This window comes from Chionomys nivalis, chromosome 12, assembly GCF_950005125.1.
Source record: "Chionomys nivalis chromosome 12, mChiNiv1.1, whole genome shotgun sequence".
Taxonomy (NCBI): Eukaryota; Metazoa; Chordata; class Mammalia; order Rodentia; family Cricetidae; genus Chionomys; species Chionomys nivalis.
Window position 1 is genome coordinate 52,772,521 of NC_080097.1, and position 23,071 is coordinate 52,795,591.

Sequence of the window (23,071 nt, forward strand, 5' to 3'; positions counted from 1 at the left end):
CCATATAGGTACGTACAGATATGTGTGTGTGTGTGTGTGTGTGTGCCTGTGTGGGTATATTTCAGGAGACAGAAGAAATCATGACTTAGGGCACTAAGAACTGAGAACTGGTCTCCTAATTAGTATTCTTCAGAAGATTGATTTTCTTCATAACATTAGTCTCTGTTAATTTAAAACTACAATTCAAGTATCTCTGGGCACAAATATTTATTCCCATCAATTAAAGACAGAAACAATAAAGATAAGAGACTGCACTTGGATACATACCTTGGGCCTGGTATCCACAACATACATGTAATGGTTTCCTGAGTTGGCTGCACTAATGGCTTTAAGCAACTTCTCATCCTCCACGCACCTGGCACTGAAGCCTGACAATGGCTGGCTACATCGACAAATGGCAGCCTAATTTTAAAAAGACAAACCAGATTATACAAAGACTCTTAGAAGTTTTGAAAAGGGCCTAAAGTGTGAAAACCAAACACACTATATATGTTAAAGTCAGCAGGAAAATAAGAAGACATTAACTTTTAGACGCCTGTCAGAATCTAGGTGTTGTCTGCATTTCCTTTGGTGTTTGATGAAAATGGCTCCCACAGACTCACAGGGAGGTGTCGCCTTGGGAAAGTGTGTCACTGGGCTTTGAGGGTTTAGATAGTCAAGCCAGGCTCAGTGTCACACTCTCTTCCCATTCCTACTGATCTGGATGCAGAACTCTCAGCTCCTTCTCCAGCACCATGTCTTCCTGCATGCCACCATGTTCCCCACAATGACAAAATGGACTAAACCTCTGAACCTGTAGGCCAGCCCCAATTAAATGCTGTCCTATATAAGAGTAGCAGTGCTTATGGTGTCTCTTTACAGCAATAAGACCTAGGGCACTTCCCAATATTCTTTTCTCCTAAGAAAACTAAATGTTTCCATACCTAGTTTGTTCACACACACACACACACACCCTAAATTAAAAACACCATGGCCCCAAGAAGCAGCACTTGGTCAACTGTCTATCAAGGAGGAAACACCTGTATTCCAGGGGTTCTATGAGCTACAAATAACTTTCAGCTCAAGTTCAATTAAAGAAGATGGGCCAGCAATACATATGGAACAGAAAATTCTAAGATGCTGCTGGGAATACTGCGGGTGCTGGGCACTGAACTCAAGTCCTCTGAATGAGCAGGAAGCCCTCTTAATCATGAGCCATCTATTCTGCCCTTAAAGGAACTTTTAAATTAACAACACCTTGGGCTGGAGAGATGACTCAGCAGTTCAGAGCACCTACTGTTCTTCCAGAGGACCAGGTTTTGGTTCCCAGCACCTGCACAGAAACTCACAACCTTTTGAAACTCCAGTTCCAGGGGATCCAATGGGCACCAGGCACATATCTGGTGCACAGACATACTTCCAGGGGATACAATGGGCACCAGGCACATATCTGGTGCACAGACATACATTCAAGAAAAACACCTATACATGTAAATAAGAATTAAAATATAAATTAACAACATCTGAAATTTTATTTCCTTACTAAAAATCAGAAAGCTTTTTATAAGGTGAGGCATAAAGATGAGGAAAGATGATCTAAGAGGAGGCATATCTATAAAAAACCAGTGGTTTAGCCGGGCAGTGGTGGCGCACACCTTTAATCCCAGCACTTGGGAGGCAGAGGCAGGCAGATCTCTGTGAGTTCGAGACCAGCCTGGTCTACAGAGCTAGTTCCAGGACAGGCTCCAAAGCCACAGAGAAACCCTGTCTCGAAAAACCAAAAAAAAAAAAAAAAACCAAAAAAAAAAAAAAAAAAAAACCAGTGGTTTGTCTTTTACTATATTTTACTTCGTTAAAAAAACTAAAAGATTTAGAAGCATATATCTTTCTTCACTCTTCTCCATATCCCTACCAGCTTAACTCTACAGAAACACTCCAATAGAGTAGCACTGGGGGAAAGTGTTACAAGTACATCATGTCTGTGTATTTTTCTTGCACACACAAAAAACTATCATAAAAACTACAATGGCAGAAGAAAATGAGAACTGTGATGTTGTTTTTAATGTTTTCCCCTATTTTCTGACAATACACAACTTTTAGTCAGTTTTCTGTTGTTTAATGTGGTGTCCTAGTTCTCTGAGCATAAACAGACTTCTTGTTGTTGTTTTAAAAGAACATTCTACACGCCTTTTACACCTAGCCTCTATTACTAAATCAACCACTGACTATTTTTAGCATCTGTCCAATAAACAATGTGTTCTAAAAGGGTGTGCCCAAGAAACTCCTTATGGCTTAAGGTACTAGAAGTTAGAAACTTGTTTAAAAATTTACCTAAACAAAGTTCTAAGAAATACAAGGCCTATGAAGCCACCAGGACAATCAAGGACAAAGAAATTCCAACAGAGGTGTGGTGGCATTTGGGGCAACAGCAGACTGACAACAGGCAACTAGTTTGGCAGAGGAAGTGCCTGCTACAGGAAGGAGCATGGGAATCGAGCAGCAAGGCAAGGTCATAGCTGGCACCTGCTGGAGCAGGGCGTAGCTCAAAAGACAAGCAGCTAAACACACATAAAGATGAGCTGTGACCTCCAGATCTTCCCTCGCTGAACACAAAGTTTAGTCTACAAAGAGGATTAACTTCACGACTGGACCCAGCAATGGATGAGAACGAAGCCTTGAACTTCCCTAACAAGAGGATAAAATATAGTCTACCCAGCAGAATGTGGGCTCGCACCACCCCTGCAACTGTGACATCACACGAAGGCCTTTGGCTGATCCACCAGCAAAAGCACACTGAGAGGAAGGCAAATGCACAGAAGAAAAATAAAAAGTGCAAAGGCTTCAGGCTCCTAACAGAACACAAGGAGAGGGAGAGGCACACAAAATTCCATAAACACACACACACACAAAGCCTGTCTGCTTGAGAGCTGTTGACACCAAATCAGAAACAGGAAATAAACTAAAGAAATTCAGAAAAGGGAAAGAACAAGAAATAAAGAACCTGAGAGGTGGATGAGAATCCAGTTAAACTCTTCCAGAAAACAGAAAGATATGGAAAGCAGGAGGAAACCTGCAGAAATGGAGGCCCACACTGGAAGCCTGTCAACTTTAAAAATCAAAAATACAAAGAAAATGAACAGAGAAAAGAAAATGCTGCAGAGTCAGAAGTGTCTTCTCCAAGCTGAGATCAGAGTTTCTGGGTCGTCTGTAAATGACATGCACATGCTCCTCTGTTGTAATTCATTTAACATCACGAAGAGAAGCCACACCATGACACCATGCAACTAGGTCCTCACATAGGTCTACTGGAAGAGGAGAGAGAACGGGGCAAAGAAGCAGCGGGGGGGGGGGGGGGGGCGGAGAGGGAAGGGGGACGACACACAACACATACCAGTTCCTGGGGACAAGAGTGGTGGAAGACAAGAGAGAGAGACAGAGAGAGACAGAGACAGAGAGAGACAGAGAGAGACGGGGGGGAGTAGCAAATGTGCACAGGGGTGCTCTTAGTGGCAGCAGCTGAGGACATAAACTGTCAGGACCCCAAGGGCAGGCCCGTACAGATGCCTGAATACTAACAACATCACGATGAAATTCCTGAACCCAGGAAAAAAACCTTCTGGGTGGGGAGGGGAATGTGTTTAAAGTGTGTTTACAAAGGCTTGGGAGTCAGAAATGACAAGGTACTCAACCCACCCGTGTAGAAGCTGCCTCTGAACCTCAGCCATCAGCAAAGCCTGCTTTCTGAGCTTGCGAAGACGCACACAAGACACATTTAACACAGCGGATAAGCTACCCCCACTTTTAGGAAGCTGGGAAGGTGAGGGTGACCTGCCACCGCAGCAGTGTGGACATACCTCCTCTACCTGCTCCTCACCAAATTCTTCCCATGGGAAGGGCTCACACTGTTCAGACAGAGCCCAGATGCCCTGGGTTCCCTTCCTGCTTTCAGTGCCTGCCTTGGCACAAGCAAGTGATCCAATTTCTCTAAGTATACATAGGTCTAAAGGAAAACTACAGAAAAGAAACAGACCTATCTATTCACTGGTACCATTATGAAAGAATTTCTAGAAGAGAAAGATAGGAAAGGAGAATTTCAGGGGAGTTTTCTTATAAAACTTCAAAAACAATAGTGAAAAGTCAGCATGTTTCTGTTACCAACATTTTAATGGCAAACTTGTAAAGTAAAAGCTAGCATTCACTGCCCGGTGTGCTAGCATATGCCTTTAATTCCAGCACTCAGGAGGCAAAGACAGACAGATCTCATGAGTTCAAGGCCTGCTTAGTCTACATTGTGAGTTCTAGAACAGCTAGAGTTACATAGTGAAACTCTTATCTCAAACAAACAAAAAAGTTAATGTTCTTCTGGATGCTTAGACCATTACCTGAGTTCACTGCACTTACAAAGTTAGAGAAGTCTCTTACCTCAGTGCCCTGTCGGCAGTAGGAAAGGACCGGAAGTCTGCCCTTGCTCCGGAAGTTAGAACTGCCCATGATCATTGGCGGGGTGGCTGTCTTTGGAACATACAGCTCTCTTGGGTAAGTCTCACAGACCTGGAAATATCAAATGAGAGTACTTAACTCCAACCGGAAACTGTGAGGACAGTGGAAGTAGATGGCTTACTGTAGATCTTGAGCTTTCCTCCGTCCATCCACGTGCAGTCCCCAAGGCGCATGCCCAGCTCTACAGCAGGCCTTCTGCTGTGGTCCCCCTCACTCTGTGCCCACATTCTCAGGAAGCTAAGCAGACCCTGGTGGAACACCCTGCTTTACTCCCTCCTATGAACCCACCCATGCCTCCTCCCCATTCCAAAGTGTCAGCTCCCAATACCTAGAAACACATTTTACCTGCACCCCCAGTGACCACACCTACCAGGCAGCACACAGTGGTCACATTCTCCTAAGAACCAGAGAGGAAACAGTAACCAAGGAACAAAACACACACCCAACAAAGACAAAACCAGACATCAGCACCTAGAATTACAATCACCCCAAAACCAAATGGCTAGATGTCAGAGTGAAAGCAACCCTACCAGAAGGCTGTGAGTATTCCAACACCGATGAAGCACAAGAGAAAGACCTTGAAACAGTCTCCATGAATATAGAAGTCTTCTAAGAGGAAATGAGTAAATCCCTTAAAGAAATCTATGAACACACACACACACACACAAAAAAAAAAACCACTAGAAATAAATAAAACTGATCAAGACCTGAAGGTGGAAATAGAATTAATAAGTAAAACCCAAACTTAGAGAAGTGTGGAAATGAAAAATTCAGGAATTCAAACAGGAACGTCAGAGGCCAGCTTCAGCACCAGAATACAAGAGATGAAAGAGAGAATCTCAGACATTGAAAACATGGTAGAAGAAATGGATACATTGGTCAAAGAATGTGTTAGCTAAAGAAACTCCTGCACAAAATATCTAGGAAACCTGGGACACTATGAAAAGACCAAATTTAGGAACAGAAGAAGAAACCCAGATAAAGGGCACAGAAAATACTTTCAACAACATCCTGGAAGAAAATTTCCCTCACCTAAAGGAATGCCTATCAAAGCACAAGAAGCCTACAGAACAGCAAACTGACTAGACTAGAACAGAAGGTCCCCTCAGCATACAATAATCAAAATACTAAATATACAAAACGAAGAAAAATATTAAAAACTGCAAGAGAAAAAGAGCAAGTAACACATAAAGTCTGATCTATTAGAATTACATCTGACTTCTCAATGAAGATTCTAAAAGCTACTAGAACCTGGACAGATGTTCTGCAGATTCTAAGAGATCACAGATGCAAGCCCAGACTATTATACCCAGCAAAGCTTTAAGTCACCATAGATGGAGAAAATAAGACATTTCATGATAAAACCAAATATAAGCAATATTTATCTATAAATCCACTCATATTAAAGGTGATAGAAGGAAGACGCCAATCTAAAGAGGCTAACCACACCTAAGAAGACACAGGAATAAATAATCCCAGACTAGCAAAATCAAGAGGGAAAGTGCGCACATGCTTATAATCACACACATACACACAAAAGCACCACCGCCACCATTAAAATGGCAGGAAACAAAAATCATTGGTCACTGATATCTCTCAATATCAAAGGTCTCACTTCCCCAATAAAAATACACAGACTAACAGAATGGATGGGAAAACAGGATCCATTCTTCTGCTGCATCCAAGAAACACACCTCAATATCAAGGATCTATCACCTCAGTAAGGGAAAAAAAATAGAAAAAGATATTCCAAGCAAATAAACCTAAGAAGTAAGCAGTGTAGCCATCTTAATATCTGGTAAAATAGACTTCAAACCAAAACTAATCAGAAGAGAAAGGGAAGGACACTACATACTCATCAAAGGAAAATCTCAACAAGAGAACATTGCAATTATTAACATCGACGCACCAAACACAAGGACACCTACGTCCATAAAAGAAAGACTACTATATCTTAAATCACATATTGACCCCACACACACACTGAGAGTGAGAAACTTCAATATCCTACTCTTAAAAGTAGACCGGTCATCCAGATAAAAATTGAACAGAGAAATGCCGGAGCTGATGGACACTATAAACCAAATGAACCTCATGGATATTTACAGAACATTTCATGCTCACACAAACAAACATGTCTTTTTCTTTGCATCTCAAATTTCTCTAAACTTGACCACATACTCCAACACAAAGCCAAGTCTCAACAATACAGGAAAATTGAAATAATACCTTGCACCCTATCTAACCACCATGAATTAAAGCTGGATATCAATAACAGAAATAACTGAAAGCTTGCAAACTCATGAAAACTGAACAACTCATGACCTAATATGAGTCAAGAAAGAAATTAGACCTTCTAGAATTGAATGGAAAAATATACAATATACCCAAACTTATAGGTGTTGCACAATATTTGACCACACTATGACCCCAAGATTATGTTATTTACTGGAAAAACCTGCCTCTAGCTGCAGTGTGGCCCAGCTCTAGTACACATCCTTAATCCAAGAGCTTTCTGCTTATGGTAAACAAAATTAAATAAAATCAATCATAGGTCAAGAGGCAGAGCAAACGACCAGTTGACAGGAAGTAGTCATAGAGAGTCAGAGGGAGTCAGGAAGACGGATAGATGCACAGGAAATAGTAGGGAGGGACTTTGAGTTTGGCAGTCCTTTTTGGTTTGGGGCAACAGAGAAGGAAGATCAGATGGCTGCTTCCTCTGCCTTTCTGAGCTAGCAGGTTTTCACCCCAGCATTTGGCTCTTCAGTCTTTATTGGTAAAACAGAAGGACAGAGACATAGTTAAAACAACATTCATCTCTCTAAATGGAGGCGGCCAGGCGGTGGCTGCAGTGGCTTAGTCAGCAGCTGAGGCAGAGGGCAGATCGGGTGTAGCAGCTGTGCCTCAGACATAAAACAACATATGGGACCCAATGAAGGAAGTTCTAAGAGGCAAGTTCATAGCACTGTCTACATAAAATACTGGCGAGATTAAAAAATTAGACAAAAACCATAAGGCTAAGTTTAATCCTTGGACTTCCCACAGGGCAGGGAACCCGGATTACTCTTAGGGATGATAAGGGAGGGAGACTTGATGGGGGAGGGGGAGGGAAATGGGAGGTGGTGGCGGGGAGAAGGAAGAAATCTTTAATAAATAAATAAATAATTTAAAAAAAAATCCAAAAAACTTCAAGACATTTAAAGAAGTGACAGCAGCACACTGTTCTTCAGATGGCTGGAGCTCTGCCACATGCTGCCCACTGGAACTATGTCTTGACCTGCCCCAGAGGCTGGCTTACCTTGTACTCTCGGTTGGCATCGGACAGTTTCCAGTTCTCATTGGGCACGCCCATCCTCTCATATTCCTTAGCAAGGTCAATGACCTGCCAACCCTTCAGTCGTTCAGAATCATTTTGTTTAGGATTATAAGAGAATGCATAGAGATCTTCATATTTTGCTGTAAAACAATAAAAATCAATACAATGTAATTTATAAGGCAGTAGACTATAAACAAAACTAATTTCCAGGATTTTTCCCTCCTATTTTTTTCTTTAGAATTTTCAACAAAGAGGTGGCTAAGACATGTACATATCTGAATTTAATATTTTCTGAGTTCCATAAAACCAATGACTATAGCTAAAGACAAATGTATAGACCCAAGATTGTGTCACTGCAAAATGTATCATCAAAGTTAAATCTTCTATTGCATGCTTTTCTTTTTTCTTGAATATTAAATTTTTAAAACAAAAATAGACACATCTTACTCTTCCTTTTCCCCAAATGCAATGCAAACAAAATACCATAACAAAAAACTAGAAATGGCCAGGTGTAGTACCTGCCTAAAGCTCAGCATGCACAAGACCCAGACAGGACTCTGCTTGAGAGCAGCCTAGACAACACAGTGAGAGCACATCTAAGAAAGAAATGGGGAAGGGTCAAACAGCAACTAGCAGAATGGAGATGGCAGAGAATATGAAACTGCATTACACATTGTTCTCAATTACTCTAACGTGTATGGCTGTTCTGCTTCTACCTAAGTATGTGCGACACTTGTTCCTAGAACCTGTTCAGGCCAGAAGAGGGCATCGGATCCTCTGGAACTGATTTATTGATGTTTGTGAATCATCATGTGGATGCTGGGAATCAAACTCAGGACCTCTGGAGGAGTAGACAGTGCTCTTAACCACCGAATCATCTCCTCCAGCCCCAGAATCACCCATACGTATAGGTCAGTAGAGACCCAAACCAGCAAGGCCATCGGCACATAGCTATTTCTGTTATATACATACACCTTGATTCCACTAGGACAATGGAATGTATCAGACTCTGTGCGCTCAGAGAGAACATGGACCTGCTCCTAGGCCACTCATGAGGGCCTCCATCTAAACTGAAATCCATGCTAACAAGTAACCCAAGTCATGCTGGGGGCAGAAGTGTGGGGCCCACAGAAGGGGGTCTGCTCCACCTGACTGAAGGTCAGAGAGCTTAGGCCTACTCTTGTTCTTTCAAGTCATTGAGAAGAAGTCTGATGTAAGGAGCGGCTACAAACAAGATCTCCTGACCTAGGGTGTGGTTACTTGGTGTTTTGGATATTAAGATGGTCCATAGATGTGGATCTGCTCCGTTCTATTCCTTCAAGGATATGACAGAGACTTGAGCCAGGAAGTGGCTACCTACAGAATACTTGGTCTAACTGGTTATTACATATCCTGCCTAACAGAATACTTAAACTAAAGGATATAGTTGCTTGATATTTCAAGTACTGAAGCAAGAAATTGTTTAGTTTGTCCTTTGTGTCATGTTAAAGCAGTCTTTTGCCTTCTTCCCCACCCCCTTTTTGGATTGGAGTGTATAAGCATATGGAGAATAAATGCGGACGTATTCAGTATTCACTGGATAGCTCTCCTGGTACTATCTTGTCTCTACACTCCTTTTGTATCTCTGTCCTTCCTTCCTAATTTTTCTAATCCAGTCGTCCCTACCCTGGAAGATGCAAGCCCCGTCAAGGCTGGACCCCAACATAGAAGCCTTCAGAGCCCTAGGCCTGGGTAATGCTAAGATTCATATTTAGGGCTCCTATCCTTCCCAGCCCTCCATCTACTAACACAGGATTCACTCTTGTCTCTGATACATCTACACCACCCTAGCCACTGCTGCTAGAGGACCATGACCTTCTGGGACTTCCCATTTAGTAATACCGCTTTCATTAATAGAGAACACCCACATTTAAAACACAAGGAGCAGCTAGGGAGGTAGGTTGGTCAGTAAAGTGCTTTCTATGAAAACAAGAAGACCTGAGTTCAATCCCCAGCACCCAGGTGAAAGGCCAGGTGTGGTAGCACATGGCTGGAACCCAGTGCTGGAAAGGCGGAGCTTGCAGCAAGCCAGCTTCACCTAGACTGGCAAGTCCCAGGTCCCAAATGACTGTCTCAAACAACAAAGCGGATGTCTCCTAAGTAAAGGCACTGGACCCTGGCCTCCATACACACATGCACACATGTGCTGGCAAATGGGCACACACAAAGTGCTAATATAATCTAATAATATAATCTAAAGTAACATTAGGCTGTATTATATAAAAATCTTCCCTTAATATTGTTCCTTCATTGGACACTATTCTTACAGTTCAAAGCAATTGTTTTTGTTATTTCTAAACCATTGTGGGGTATTTCTAGACCACTGAGGGGGTTGACAGTACATACAACGTAACTATAATGTTACCTTAACATTAATAACCTTAAAGTACGCTGGAAAACCCCTCTCAGTTGAGATTGAGAGCTTGGCTCTCTAAGAAGCACATACCTTGTTTTGACAGTTGCAGCAGAGAGTTATAGATATCATGGCAATCTCTTTCCCTGGGAACAATGAAATGCACAATCCTGAAGTTCTTGCACTGAATCACGAGTGGGCATCCAGAAGTGGTGAGAGCAAGTTTCTCCACAGAGGCAATATGGTGGTGTAGTATCTACGGCACAAACACCCGCATCATCAACACACAAAGCGCTGACACATGCTCTTCTCCCGAGTGCATACATGTGAATGTTCCAATGACACCTCAAATGCTATGTGCTATCATACTTCACACATTTTGATGACTTGATGCCTGAGCCAAGACTATGTTGTCATTTTTGCTATTTTTTCTTCCATGTCAGTATATGCTGGCTGGATGAGGAGCTGGGGCACAGTTCAGCAGCAGAATGCCTACCTGGCATGCACAAGGTCCTGGTTTCCAGCCCAAGCACCTCAAAAATTTTAATGTTTACCAAGTGTATGAATAAAAAAGTCTCACTATAGACTATGGCTTGATGGCATTTTGAAAACATAAGATCATCTCCACTGCTACTGACACTTTGTTCGCTACTAAGAAATTTTACTCTTTCTCAATACCATGCCTAGCCACTTAAAACATTTAAAGAAAAACTTCTGGAGAAGAGGTTTTAGGTTCCTGAACAATAAAAACTCAGTCACAGAAGAGCTCCAGCAGTTCTAAATTAGGATCCCAGCTAAGACCCCAGATCATTTCTGGAGAGCGACAAAGGGGCCTGACATCATGTGAGTGTAAAAGAAAAGCCTATCTGTACAGAGAGAAAAAGGGCCCAGCGTCAGAAAGGCTGCTTCTAGGACCACAGTGCTCCTGCTACACAGACCCCAAGAGAGACCAGTGGGCTACACTGTTACGACAGTGTAGGCAGGAGAGACAGAGGAGAGGGGAGCAGCAGCATCTCTTCACTGTCCCTCAATCTGATAACGCTTTATCTTACTCACTGCACTCACGCGTCAACGATGGCCAACTCTACAAGAGAAAACAAGAGCCTGCGTACTCTGAGCTGTTCCGCAGGTGTCTGTGGTTCCCTGGGAGGCAGACACGACATCTCATCTTAGTTCTGCTGCTTAGAAAAGGCTAAGAACAGCTGGGATTTACTGAGCTGCTACTTTAACAGATGCTTTGCCTATTTTCTCTTATTTAACATTCACAAAAGTGTTCCACGATGAGTGATAGATACCACGCCCTTCACAGAGAGGTGTCAAGCACAAACACTCGGTCTGCCATTCCCTTCCCTTCTCTCCTTGCAATAATCCATCTTCACCAAGATATCAAAAATGTCAGGACAGGTAATGGTGGTGCACACCTTTAATCCCAGCACTCAGGAGACAGAGACAGGCAAATCTTTGTGAGTTTGAGGCCAGCTTAGTCTACAGAGCAATTTTCGGGACAGGCTCCAATGCTACACAGAAAAACCCTGTCTCGAAAAACCAAAAGGAAAAAAAAAGTCAGGAACCTGCATATATGTATTATTTATATAACTATTCTGCAATGTTTAGCTACTGTATTTAATTACTGTACTTAAATATTTAATACTGTAAACATTATTCTGTAATATTTAGTTATTTCCTCCTTCTGAGAATTGAAATCCAGCAATCAAAAGCCCCCTTTGATCCCCAAAAATAAATCTCCTAGTTGTAATCTGGCATTAAAATGCTATAGAATATGCTATACAATCCATATGATTATTAATGTGCACAAACATTACCTAGACTTCTAAAAAAAACTAAAGGAAGAAAGAGGCATTTTTTACAGATGTTAAAAAAGTCTAATATTCTACATAATTCCATATTACAAATGACATAAACGACCTATAAAAGGGAGGCAGAAGTCACTTGAGAAGAAAAAATTTGATTGATCTGTGAGTGGTAGCACAGGCCTGTAATCCCAGCTCTCCAGAAGTTGATAGACTGCAAATTCAAGGACAGCCTGGGCCATTTAGCAAGACCCTGTGCAAAAACAAAAGCAAAACTAACAAAAAAAATTGGTTAAGATAAATAACCAGTGATTAAACAGCCGTTAGCCCATTGTTACTGCGACAGTAGACAGTCCTGCTAAGGTCCACCTTACCCAGGTTTCTTTTTGCTGAGTGTCAATAAATAACAGATGTGTGGCCGTAAGATACAGGGTTCCCGTCAGTGACTTGTTGTTGGTACTAAACCGGTCAAGTAACTTCACTTGTTCAACCTAAGAAAGAAAAAGATGTTATTTTTCATTTCAAATATAATTATTTTTATTTCTGTTGCTGACCAAAACACTGACCAAAAGCAACATAGGGGAGAAACAGGTTTATTTGGTCAAAGTTCTAGGTCAAAGTCCACCACTGAGGGAAATCAGGGCAGAAACCTGAAGCAGAAGCCACGGAGAAACGCTGCTAGCTAGCTTGCTCGCATGCTTCCAGGCTGACTTAGCTGGCTTGCTTACACAGCCCAATACCATCTGCCCAAGGAATGGTGCTGCCCACAGTGTGCTGGGCCCTTCTACATCAATTAACAATCAAGACTGAAAGACATGACCACAGAGCCATCTCATCCTGGCAATTCCTCCATGTGGATGGCCCTACCCTGTGCAAAGTGGACAATCAGGCTCACCAGGACAGTAGCTGAAGGGCTCTAGTAGGCCTGAGCATGGCAAACAGGGCTCTGGCAGGCCTTGCCCTTCCCCCATTTCCTCTACCTTGCTAAACCATTAGATTACATTCCTAAAGCTAGCCACCAAGGTCCATTCCCTTATTTGGCCACTTCCTTCTACTGAGGCTGACCACCAAGGTCCAGCAATCAAAGCCCCCTTTGACTACCCTAATTAACATGTCCAATTAAAATTAACGAACTCATCCGAACACAGGGTTTCCCTGTTTAACTTTATAAACTGCCATTTGCCTATATCTGTCTCTTCTATATCTAACCAGAGGCAGTCCTTTGTCCCTCTGGGACAAATATCCCTGCCCTCTTCCCCTTGCTCCCTCTTCTTCTATCTCCTGTCTTTGTCTCTTACTCCCTGTCCTCTGACTCTCTGAAGCAAATAAATCTCCTTTGTGCTGAGAACTTGGTCTTGGGGTGTCTTGTCCCAATTCTGAGGTCCTTTCAGCAATATAAATGAAATTTTTCTAAGCCCAGAAACAGCATGCATCATTATGTTTTTTTCCTCTTCTTTGTCCCCAAACACAAGAAGTTAGTTGATTAATATTCAGGGTAAAATTTCATCTGTCCTTGGAAGAACACAAAAAAGTCACAAGCAACACAGATATTATTTAGATGCCAATGCAAACCAGGGAAGATTTTAAGAAACACCAACACTAATATACAAGAAGTGTGCATTGTGTGAGCAAAGTACTTTTCACATCTAAAAGCCCATTTTACTGTATGTGTTGCCAAGGAGTATCTGTTGTGCAGCAATTTCCTCCAAGATTGAAACATTCTCATTCTCCTTAATCAAGAAGGTAAACAACTCAAAAGAGCTTCAGGAAGTCCCTGAAACTGACCAGATTCACTAAGCCCCTCCCTTCCAGAGTAAGCAATAAAGTTGCTGAGAGTCACTCTTCAGACAAGTCAAGCTACAAAGCAGACTCTGTGCCCAGATCCTCTGCCTGAAAGAAGTAGAGACTAGAAACCAGCTGAGCTGGCTCAAAAAGGTTTAGATCAACCAAACCGCTTAGAAGGGACACTCTCAGCTGGACAGTGGTGGCACACACCTTTAATCCCAGCACTGAGAAGCAGAGACAAGCAGATCTCTATGAGCTTGAGGCCAGCCTAGTCTACAAAGCAACTACAGAGCAAGTTCCAGGACAGGCAAGGCTACACAGAGAAACCCTGTCTCAAAAACAAAAAATGGGCACTCTCCAACCTGTTGAGCTGCATGCAGGTTGTGCAGTGTGTTCCAGGTACCAACTTTTATGTAATGTGACCAGTGTTGGGATGGGCTTTTGGTGTGGGAGATCCTTCTGTATATGTGTTACTTTTATTGATTAATGAATAAAGAATCTGCCTTGGCCTGTGATAGGGTAGAATAGAGCTAGGAGGGGAAAACTAAACTGAATGCTGGGAGAAGAAGGCAGAGTCAAGAGATGCCATGTAGCCACTGCTGCGAACAGACATGCCGGAACCTTGCCAGTAAGCCACAGCCAGGTGGCAATACACAAATGAGTAGAAATGGGTAAAATTAAGATGTAAGAGCTAGCCAATAAGAAGCTAGAGCGAATGAGCCAAGCAGTGATTCAATTAATACAGTTCCTGTGTGGTTATTTCAGGGCTGAGCAGCCGGGAACAAACAGCAGCCTCCTACAACAGGTTTGGTGATGCAGCTGTCTTGGAGCCATGTAAGATGTTATGAGTAATCCTTCACTTACATTGCTGTAAGTACAATAAAACTCATGGTTCACCAAGTTGGACTTCGGGGGTATCCTGTACTTTGGTCTGTTGTGGGCTCCCTATCTGAGCTGAGATGTATGTAGTGTCTCCTCAGGAAGTTTTGTCACACAACACTATTCATCATATAAAGTTCCAGAAGTATACGACTGGGCAAATTAAACCAAGAAACCACTGTTTGCAAGCTCCAGCTTATGCTCTATATTCTCCCTGCGGCACAGACATGGCTGCTGTGCAGCCAGCTCTGGCTCTTGCTCTCCTACAAGACTCTCTTCCACTCAGTCCAGTGACAAGCCTATCCTAGACTCACCAATGCCCTACCACCAAAAGTAACTCTTACTTAGAAAGTTAATTTGTTACTTATGTCACCTTGTCTCTTTGCTCAGTTCTCTAACACAAACTATCCTAAGTTGCATTGGCTTCCTATGGTATCCAGGATGCTGAGATCCACAATATGTTATACAGAAGTATAACAGCATTCATGTCTATTAATACTGGTGTATACACACACACACACACAGAGAGAGAGAGAGAGAGAGAGAGAGAGAGAGAGAGAGAGAGAGAGAGAGAGAGAGAGCGCTGCTATAGGAGTGCAGAGTGGAACTGGGACTAGTCAGGAGACTATAACTTTAAAATTTAATGTCATCCATCTTATAGGAAAAACATAAGCTTTTAATGTACAGCTCTCTCACAGGAGGTTGTGGACTGTCATTGACATTGTGTAGATCTTCAGACCAGAGAGCTCACCATTATATCATTAATTCTATACTTCCCTGACATGTTTACTGTTCTCCTACCAGCTCAAGAACAATACACTCCCATTATGAAGTGATTAATCAATAGCCACCACTCAGAAGGCTGATCATCTCACCCTTCTTCACTCTCTAGAATTTTCTTCCACGAAGAATGAGCACTTATAATACCACTGTTCAAATGAGTCAAAACTTCAATGTAATTAAAAATGTTTAATACAAGCCGGGCGGTGGTGGCGCACGCCTTTAATCCCAGCACTCGGGAGGCAGAGGCAGGCGGATCTCTGGGAGTTCGAGGCCAGCCTGGTCTACAAGAGCTAGTTCCGGGACGGGCACCAAAGCTACAGAGAAACCCTGTCTCGAAAAACCGAAAAAAAAAAAAAAAATGTTTAATACAATACTTTATTTGTGTGATTAAGACAATAAACTTATTGTGGATACTTCCCACTGGAAACTGAGAGATATGATCTAACATGCAACTCAGGTCTGACAGTGGATCTGACATATAACAAGTGATCATTTTACATAGACTGTCAAGAACACAGGAAAACCAGGTGTGGCAGTGCCCTGGAGCGACTGAGGAAGGAGGATCAGGGGTTTAAGAACAATGTATGGGGAGGGGGTGGTAAGAAAGTTTTGTGCTCCATGAAGATTTCTCCTAAAGGTCAACATTTCTTTAACTGTCTAGGCAATTTCTTTCTTAAGTAAAAAATATGTGTAGTGATATTTCATTTGTATTTTAATAAATAAAGCTTGCTGGAGTTCAAAGAGTAAAAGAGCCACACTGATCAGTCTTACAGACCAGGCAGTGGTGACACATCCCTTTAATCCCAGTAGCCATACAAGTTTGCCAAAGAAACCGGGCGGTAGTGGTGCACACCTTTAATCCCGGCACTAGAGAGGAATATAAAATGGGAGGAGATAGCTCTCAGGCCCAGTCTCATTCTGAGGTTCCTGGAGGTAGGATCGCCATTTCAGACTGAGGTAGAGGTAAGAGCCAGTGGCCAGCTGTTTTGCTCTTCTGACCTTCAAGCTGAACCCCAATTTCTGTCTCTGGGCTTTTATTAATCATGTTATTAATATGGCTTCATTTTCTCACACTGAAAACTGAAACTTTAATTTATATACCTTTAAAGATAAACATTCCTCTCCAACTGTCAAGAGCTGGCAACCAAGACCAGACCACAGTGGGCTCTCAGGGCAGGCTCTCTCTTACCTCACTTCCTTTCACAAGAGCGGTAGTGAACATGCATGGAGCTAAAAAGTATCAACACCACTGGAAGATCAATGACTGGAGTACTTCAAAGAGCTCCTCAGAGAAAATAAAACAGGGTTTTAAAGGGTATGGCTATGAGCAAACAGGAAGTCTGCTTTAAAGGAAGCCCGTGTGAAGCTAAAGACAGAAATGCTTCTCTAACTCCAGTCTAAAGACAGAAATGCTTCTCTAACTCCAGTCTAAAGACAGAAATGCTTCTCTAACTCCAGTCTAAAGACAGAAATGCTTCTCTAACTCCAGTCTAAAGACAGAAATGCTTCTCTAACTCCAGTCTAAAGACAGAAATGCTTCTCTAACTCCAGTCTAAAGACAGAAATGCTTCTCTAACTCCAGTCTAAAGACAGAAATGCTTCTCTAACTCCAGTCTTAAACTGTCATTTTTTTTTCATATTCGGTACAATTTCTTGCAAAGCTTGTCTGTGAGGGAGACAATCCCACAGTTTCCACTCCAGTTTAACTACCCGCAGCTCTGCATTCCCAGTATGGACTAATACATCCTATGTTGTGCCTCCTGCCGTGCCGGACTCAGGGAAGTGCTGCATGTGTCTCTATGGAAACTAGTGTGCATCAACAGCCAGTTTCAAATTGAGGGAAGAAGAAAGATAGGAAGCATCTTATTCACCCAGATAAAGATTACACCTACTATTCACTATTACTTTTGCTCGCAGGCTCATTTTCCTTTTTGGAGGGTACAGGAATAGTTTTCCTACGTAGCCAAGGTTACATTGGACCTTTCCATCTTCTTGATGCAGACTCCTGAGACCTGGGATTGAGACATTACAGGCACACCTTGCCTTGAGCAGCTAAGGGTCCATTCCCCATATGAATCTTATCCATTACCATTATATTATATTATCACTATATCATTAGCAAATCTATTTGCTAATGACTCCCCAAACTCTGACTGAATCCTCCGAGTTCTTACTGTTTGCTATACACGTAAAAATATTTCCTCACCGGGCAGTGGTGGCACACACCTTTAATCCCAGCACTCAGGAGGCAGACACGGGCAGATCTCTGTGAGTTCGAGGCCAGCCTGATCTACAGAGTAAGTCCCAAGACAGGTCCATAGCTACAGAGAGACCCTGTCTCAAAAAAACAAAACAAAACAAAACAGAATATTTATTTCCTGACATAGTAGTATGATAAATTCTTGCATTCCATTATTTTCATTTTCACAAGCCCAGTGGGGACTTACTACCGACACACAACTAGCAGCAGCTAGCTGCTAACCAGGACAGATGTTCCAACCTTGTGTGGGTTCACTCCTGAACTATAGCACTTGGCCTGGCATTATGTTGTCTGCACTTGAACATCTTAGGAGTCACAAATGGCTGATTCCCCTTCGTCCCCTCACAAACACAACCCTAATTCTGCATTTCACACGTGACTTATGTTATGCCATCCTTGTCAAGTCGCCAGCACTGGAAATCACCCTACTGACTTCCTGACTCATCCGCTCACCCACTCAAGTACTGTTCCTCCCACCAATATCAGAGTACTGACAGAACTAAGATGACCGCCTCTTCCAGTGCCTGTCTCTCCCACTAAAACTAGAAAGTATCTCAGAGCAATCACTGCCTCCTTTTTCCTTCTGAGTCCCTCCAAAAGGCTAGAATAATGTTTGATACAACGAAAGTTTACTGACCTAGATGAACTGCCACTGAGAACTTACTTCTCATAAGGGAAAAGCAAATGGCAGATGTAACACAACACCTGATGATGGAAGTCACAAAATAATCCCACACCAGTTCAGAATTATGAATAATAAAAGGGTTTTTTATTTAAGGGGAAAACTTATAGATCACTGTCCTAGACAACAGTCCTCTGCACCAACAGGAGCCGAGTCTAGCAGCCAGAAGCAGGAGCTGGAAGCAAGAGAGCAGGCACATGCTTTACAACTGCTTTTAGAGTATCAGAAACCACACCCAAGTGGGCTGGTATCTTAAAGGCTATTGGCTCAAGCAGTAGAATGTACTCTCACAGCACCTCCACCTTTTGTTTAAATAAGAGTTTCAAACCCAATATAAAACTATATATACTAGGAACAGATATCAAGTATAATTAGAATTACAATCAGCAAAAACAATATTAAGCAAGGAGCATATGTTAAATGTTTTAATAAACATTCTATCCTAAGGAGTCTAAGTCTTCTATAGGAAATGGCTTGGCTAGATCATAAGAGGGTGGTAATTATGACTATCTTATCTTCAACCCCATTGAAGGCCTAGAATGGAGATAATATTACTTGAGCAGGCAGGAAGTACAACCAAGCAGCTTCCAAAGCAAGCAATATATGACGGAGACAATTAGCTACCTGAGCAATCACCCAAACTCTCATTTGCAACTGGCATGGACATAGCACAAATATGATATCAATAATCTGGAAAATGCCCTAGCAAAGATAGTCATTATACAAGATAGCCACAGCAGCCGTCTGGCTGATGGCAATTCCGGAGCAGCCACTACAGACACAGTATTCCCAAAGTCTCTCTCAGCTGGGGCAGCTCCACCAGGCTGGGCACCACTGGGCTGGGGCAACGAGCCTCTCACCACTGCTGGGGGTGCTGGAGAGATGGCTCAGCGGTTAAGAGCACTGACTGCTCTTCCAGAGGTCCTGAGTTCATTTCCCAGCAACCATATGGTGGCTCACAACCATCCATAATGAAATCTGGTGCCCTCTTCTGGCCTGCAGGCAAACATGCAGGCAGAACACTGTATACATAATAAATAATTCTTTAAACATACACACAGACATATGTCCCTGAACATGTACATAAATACACAGTATTAAAGAAAGGGTACTTAATGGGTCTCTCAGTAAAAATCTATGGGCTATTAACTCAAGGCTAACCCATCTGGGTCTCATTCCCTCGCCTGTAACACAAAAGCAACTATTACTAAGGGAGGAACAGGTTATATAGTAAATGCCAAGTATTATACCCTGGGTGTCCTACAAGTAGAGGCAATAAAATAAATGAAACAAACCTTTGCAAAATTACAACAGTTATCTGGTAAGGCGGCCTGTGGCCTGCATGTCCTCATTTTACCTAAGCTCAAAAAGAGAAAAGAAAACTGTACATGGTGTTTAAGGAGCAAATTCAGGGGCCAGCAAGTAAAGATGCTTGCTTCTCTGCAGACATGCCCAGCTGAAGCCAATTCCTAGGCCCACACATGGTGGAAGGAGTGAACTGGCACAAGTTGTTCTTTGACCTTCACACACATGCCTGGCAAATGTGTACCACAGCATATATTCCTCATCCTACCCACCCCACACACAAAATAATTTGTTTTTAAAAAGCAAATTTAGTACTTAATTAATTAAGCTGTAATGAAGAGCAAACAGAATTGTTGATGGAGGAGCCACAACAGCGTTTTATCTGATGGAGGAACACAAACCGGCTTTTAAGCGCCCCAGTGTCAACAGGGAGGGGAAACGCTGGGCTGGGCGGGGTAACCATCAGAGACTAAGGAACTGCAGGTGTGGATGAGGGCGACAATCGGGCCTGAAATAAGCAGACCAGAGAGGTCTGATAATTCTGGTCTAACGGCAAAACTGATGTCAGGAAGGAGAAACTGAAGAATCTTGTTTATTCATTAGTGTCGCCTTTAAGCTTGTCAGAATGGGCACCGAGAAGGGAAAGTGAGTCAGAGAACAGCCAGTCTTGAGTATGGTTGATGATGGAGAGTTAATAGCTACCTTAGTAAGGGCCAGGTTACGTTCAGACCAGAGACTACAATGGTGAAAATAATGACATATAACCAGCAGGTTCTACAGCATCTTGGCATACAGATGTTACAAATGGAGACATTTACTCTGAAGTTAAGCCAAAATATTTACTTTCTGCTTAAAGTTATGGAGAATATAAGAGTGGTCTATAGGAAACACACTCATCATTCTGTCCTTTGCTGCAAATCGGCCTCCAAAAGACAGAAGTGCACCATTTTCCCTGCTATAATCATCAGCATACAAATTACAAGCCGGACTAGGGCCCAGCTGTTCCTTTCCATTTCCCCGCCCTGGGAGGAAGTACCCAGCTTTTCTTGGGGGCGCCTGAAGGTACCTGTTTTGGAAGCTACAACTATTTTAGGTCACTACCACTGAAGCATCATAAAAACAGCATCAGGACCCTTAGAAAGCAAAAAGTAAGTGGGGAAAAGGTAATGGAAAAAGAATGAAAAAGTAATGGGGCAAGGAGAAAGAAACTGGAAGGTGTGGTCACTTTGTCCAGAGGCAATAAGTGCCAGCCACGTTACTTAACTGAACTGTTGCCAACTACAGGCTGAGGGCCTAGAGGAGAAATTCAAACTCAGCTGATTAAGACACTGGAGATAAAAACACAGGCCATCACAAACAGAAAATTATAGTAGAAGAAGTTCAAACGCCTGTTCTTCCTTCTCTGTGACGGGAAGGGACCAAGGGCCTCCTTCGACCAAACTTCTGCGACCAAGAACTGTGGCTACTCTTAGCTATGCTACACTGTGGGCAATGGCTCCAGCGCACAGACCACAGTTAGCTACTGGGAGGACTCTGCTCCCTCCCTCCAGCCAGACTGCTCCTAAGACATTCAGACTGTTCCACAGACATCTTATGCAGAACTAGACGTAGGAAAGGAAGAGGACATTATGCTGGTGTGTACGCGGCAGACATTAAGTGAGGTACCGCCTCTTCGATTCTGTGTCCTCAGTTGCTAGGACTGGCAGTGTAAATTACCAGTAAAGCAATTACGGACTTCATAAGACAGGAAAGAGCAGTCTCGGATCATAAGTCTAGTGGGGACTTTTCAGTTCTATTTCACTTTGCTCTTCTGCAGTGTTGAGCACAGAACTTCCTTTCTCTGAGAGAAAGCAGTGGTTTATAGAGGTGGCTCCATGGGTAAAGTCACTTGCTGCCAAGCCTGATGACCAGAGTTCAATCCTCAGGACCATGGTTGAAGAGAAGGGTAGAAGAGACATCTCCTGAAAGTTGTCCTTTGACTTCTATACATACACTGCAGTGCTCATCTCTCTCTCTCACACACACACACACACATACACACAACTTTAAAAACTTAAAAAGGTTTTACAGTAGCTTGCCCTCCCCCAATTTTAATACTCTATAGAAACCTCCTTTACCGACCCCGCTCTGGCTTCCTCACTAACTAGTTCTTAGCTACGAGGCCAGCAAAGGCTGGCAAAGGGGAACGTTGTTGCCTCTGCTGCCCCCCCCCCACCCTTCTGATTTCTGTTGTCCATCCCACAGCGCCCCGGTAACCTCCAGAGTCCCTGCTTGCTTCATTTGCTCTCCCACATTGTCCACCACCTAACGCAGCGTAGACCCGATCCATCAACTCTACTTATTGTTGTCTCTCCTGATTCAAAATACATTTTCTCAGAGCAGCTTTTGTCTGTGCAGTTCGCTGCCATCGGCCTTGTTTCCTAGTGTGTAGGACAGTGCCTGGCCGGAGCAGACGGCAGAGAGGGCACAGTGGGCACAGAGAAGGGAGTTAGGGCAAGGACGAAGCTCTCTGGCCATCTCACTCACAGCAACCTGACTTTGGCATGCACCTGTCTGCGGGTCCCTGGGCCCTAACACTCCTCTTTTCTACGGAGTCTCAAAGGGTTCTTACACAGACTCTCAATGATTACCTAGACATCCACACCTGCTTCTCTCCCTCAGCCTCTCCCCTCACTCAACAACCTCCAGACTAACTGGTTACTACACAAAACCTTGCTGCCTAGCTGGTCTCGTGCATCTCTCGGTCTCCACCCCTACTCAGCTGCCCTGCCCTGCCCTGCCCCCACACTCTAACCTCTTCACTGGGTAACTATTGTGTTATGCAGGTGACTGTGGTAGTTAGAGAGGCCTTGTAAGAAAGACCTGGCTCGGGATGGAGAAATGGCTCAGCGGTTAAGAGCACTGACTGCTCTTCCAGAGGACCCGGGTTCAATTCCCATCACCCACATGGCAGCTCACAACTGTCTGAAAAATCCAGTTCCAGGGGATCTGACACCTTTACACCAATGCACATAAAATAAAGATAAATAAATCATTAAAAAAAATTAAAAAAAAAAAAAAGAAAGACCTGGCTCGCAGAACCCAGCGCCTATCAGCAACCAGTGAGCCAATAATTCTCAGACAGCTGATACAGGATGAGTTAATCTGACAAACTGTAGGTTTCTCACCTGTAACATGGGATAGTACTAAAGACAGACAAAATGGTGTCCTGCTTGGGGCAAGTGTTCAAATGTGTCTCAAAATCTAAGATCTCAGGGGCTGGAGAACTGGCTTGGGGTTAAGAGCACTTGTGGCCCCTACAGAGGACCTAGGCTTTGGTTCCCAGCGTTCACACGGTTGCCCACACTCATCCCTAACTCCCGTTCAAGGACATGACCTC

General features: G+C 43.1%; 1 protein-coding gene across 2 annotated transcripts in view; it reads right to left on the reverse strand.

The window, feature by feature from the left end:
• Mtmr6 (myotubularin related protein 6) overlaps window positions 1–23,071 on the reverse strand; it is a 39,583-nt gene that overhangs the window by 11,771 nt on the left and 4,741 nt on the right. For both annotated transcript variants that reach the window (XM_057786316.1, XM_057786317.1), the window contains exons 2-6: window positions 12,373–12,489; window positions 10,281–10,443; window positions 7,778–7,935; window positions 4,402–4,530; window positions 268–402 (exon numbers count right to left, since the gene is read on the reverse strand). In XM_057786316.1, coding sequence (XP_057642299.1) covers window positions 268–402; window positions 4,402–4,530; window positions 7,778–7,935; window positions 10,281–10,443; window positions 12,373–12,489 — 702 coding nt within the window. The remainder of the gene's footprint in view (window positions 1–267; window positions 403–4,401; window positions 4,531–7,777; window positions 7,936–10,280; window positions 10,444–12,372; window positions 12,490–23,071) is intronic.